Consider the following 2,476-nt stretch of genomic DNA (forward strand, 5'->3'; position numbering starts at 1 on the left):
GCTGCCCTTCCAGGCCCGAAGCCCGCCGAGGAGGCCACGCTGACCTTCCGGTACCAGCGGAGCCGGCGGGAGCTGACCAGCGACCTCCAGGTGCCGTCCCTGGGCGTGGACGTGGGCAGCAGCCTGCGGCTCCGCGATCTGTCCGACCCCGAGCAGGCGCGCTACAGCCTCACGCTGGACGTCCAGGCCTGGAAAACCACGGAATTGACCCTGACGGGCCACATCAGGTGACCCGGCACTCCCCCCCCCCCCAAGCCCAAGCTCTGCGCCTCGGCCTCCCAGGGCACGCCTCTCTTTGCCTCCGTTTCCCCAGCTGTAAAATGGGTCTAGTTAGGGGCGGGGCAGGTCGCGGGAGGATTCCCCGCTGTCTCCCTCCGCGCCGGCAGGCGCTGACCACCTCGGGTCCCCGCAGATGTGACCGGAGGGAAGAGGGCTCCCTGGGCGTCGTGCTGTCCGTGCCCTTCCTGAAGGCCGAGGCCCGGAAGGAGGGCCTGCTGCGCTGGGCCCCCGGAGAGTTCCTGCTGAGGCTGGACAGCTCCGCCACTGCCTACGGCACCACCGTGTCCAAGCGGGTGGCCTGGCGCTACGGTAGGGAGGGGGCGGGGCGGCGGCTTGGGGGGGATGGGGGGGGGGGGCCACCTGCCTCCTGAGCGCGCAGGGGGCTCACCAGCTCCGCCCGCCCTTGCAGACGACAAGAAGATGGAACTGGAGTGGAACACGGGCACCATCACGGACACCGGCACGCTGGCGGCCCACCTTCCCCTGGACGTGGCCGGCTACAGAGAGAGCCTGCGCCGGGCCTCCTGGGACCTGCTGGAGCGCAAGGTGGCCCACACGGACATGAGCTTCCGCCACATGGGCTCCAAGCTAGTGGAGGTGAGGGCTTCCTGGAGGGGGTGGCGCCAGGCCAGCTCCGGATCAGAGCCAAGGGGGCTCCCCGGGGCTTCGCCTCACACACGCTGGACCTCAGCTGCCCATGAACGCTGGTCTTCCTCCTCCTCCAGGCCATGGACACTTGGGCTCAGAGGGCCTCCCAGGGCCTCCCTTACGGCCAGAGCCTGCAGAGGGCACTCCACGGCCTCCGCCAATGGGAAATGCCGGAGCTGCGGGTCCCTGACAAGCTGTTCTTGAAAAGGTAAAGGAGGAAGCAGGAGGTGGTTCTCCCCATTCTGCAGATGAGGAAACTGAGGCTTAGAAAAGGAGCCGCCCCTGGGGGAGGGGGGGCGGTCAGCGAGCGGCCAGGACAGGGCGTGGAGTCGCCGCCCCCCAGGCCCACGGCCCATCCAGGCCCAGCTCATGGTCTGGCCCATCCTTCTCTGTCCCTTACAGCGATGGCCGGCTCCGATACACACTGAACAAGGACCACGTGAAGGTGGACATTCCTCTGCCTTTTGGGGGGAAATCCCTGGAGCAGCTGCAGCTGAGCCGTGTGATTCGCACCCCGGCCCTGGACCTCCAGGCCATAGGACTCCGCTGGCCCGAGAGGGAGTTCAGGCTCCCCGCACTGAGCGTCCCCGAGTCCTACCCCCTGCGGGTGCCCCTGCTGGGCGTCCTCGACTTCTCCACCAACATCTACAGCAACCTCTACAACTGGTCAGCTTCCTACACAGGCGGAAACACCACCAGCGCCTCGGCGGAGCACGTCAGCATGCAGTCTCGCTATCACGTCAAAGCCGACTCGGCCCTCAGTCTCTTCTCCTACAGCCTGCAAGGTGAGCCCCAGGGCCCCCAGCGAGGCGGCGCTGCTCCTGCAGTGGGGGGAGGCGGGTCCCCCCGGCTGTCTCCTGGCCGGCCCGGGACCCCGAGGAGGGAGAGCCATCGCCCCGCGGCCAGGGGAAAGCAGGCCCGAACCGTGAGCCTTGTGGAAGGGCCTGGGGGCTCTCTGGGAGAATGTCGCCGTCCCCTCTTTGGATGGGGGAGAACCAGCCCCATTTGGGGCGGACGATCCCTCACCGGGATGCTCACCGGCCAGAGAGGAGCCCGAGGCGGCCCCAGGCTGCTGGGCCGGCCTTTACACGCGACCGTGTAGACACCAGCCAGATGTGGCTGGGACGTGAGCTCTGTCCTTCCTTCCCCAAGGCAGCCGCTGACCCGTTGTCTCCCTTTGTCTCCTGCTGTCTGACCCAGAACAGATGCTGCCCGGCTCTGGGAAGATGCGCTACAGGAGCCCGTCCCCTCCCTGGGCACAGCGGGCACGGCGTCCCTCCCCCCACAACCTCAGTTTTCTTCCCTCTAAAATGAATTTGGCGCCCACTCCATGGGCATCTCCCACTCACCAGCAGCTTCCTGCTCTAGGCAATACCTTGTTTGCTGCTGAGTAGGCGCATGTGGGCCCACCCGTCCATCCGTCCATCTGTCCATCCGTCCATCCAGCTGTCTAATCCTTCCTTCTTTCTTCAACCATCCATCCATCTAATCCTCCCTCCCTCCCTCTCCCTTCCTTCCTTCCTTCCTTCTTTCCTTCCTTTCCTCCTTT

General features: G+C 66.4%; 1 protein-coding gene across 1 annotated transcript; it reads left to right on the plus strand.

Annotated features, from left to right (window-relative positions):
* Positions 1-21: 21 nt before the first annotated feature.
* On the plus strand, positions 22-1,712 carry LOC123256053 (apolipoprotein B-100-like; the record flags this gene model as incomplete). The annotated part of the gene is made up of 5 exons (XM_044684745.1): positions 22-227; positions 413-588; positions 689-876; positions 1,005-1,135; positions 1,330-1,712. Coding segments are annotated over exons 3-5 (691 nt in total), but the record flags the coding sequence as incomplete, so codon positions are not given.
* Positions 1,713-2,476: the final 764 nt, after the last annotated feature.

The sequence above is a fragment of the Gracilinanus agilis genome, unplaced genomic scaffold (assembly GCF_016433145.1).
Source record: "Gracilinanus agilis isolate LMUSP501 unplaced genomic scaffold, AgileGrace unplaced_scaffold55702, whole genome shotgun sequence".
NCBI lineage: Eukaryota > Metazoa > Chordata > Mammalia > Didelphimorphia > Didelphidae > Gracilinanus > Gracilinanus agilis.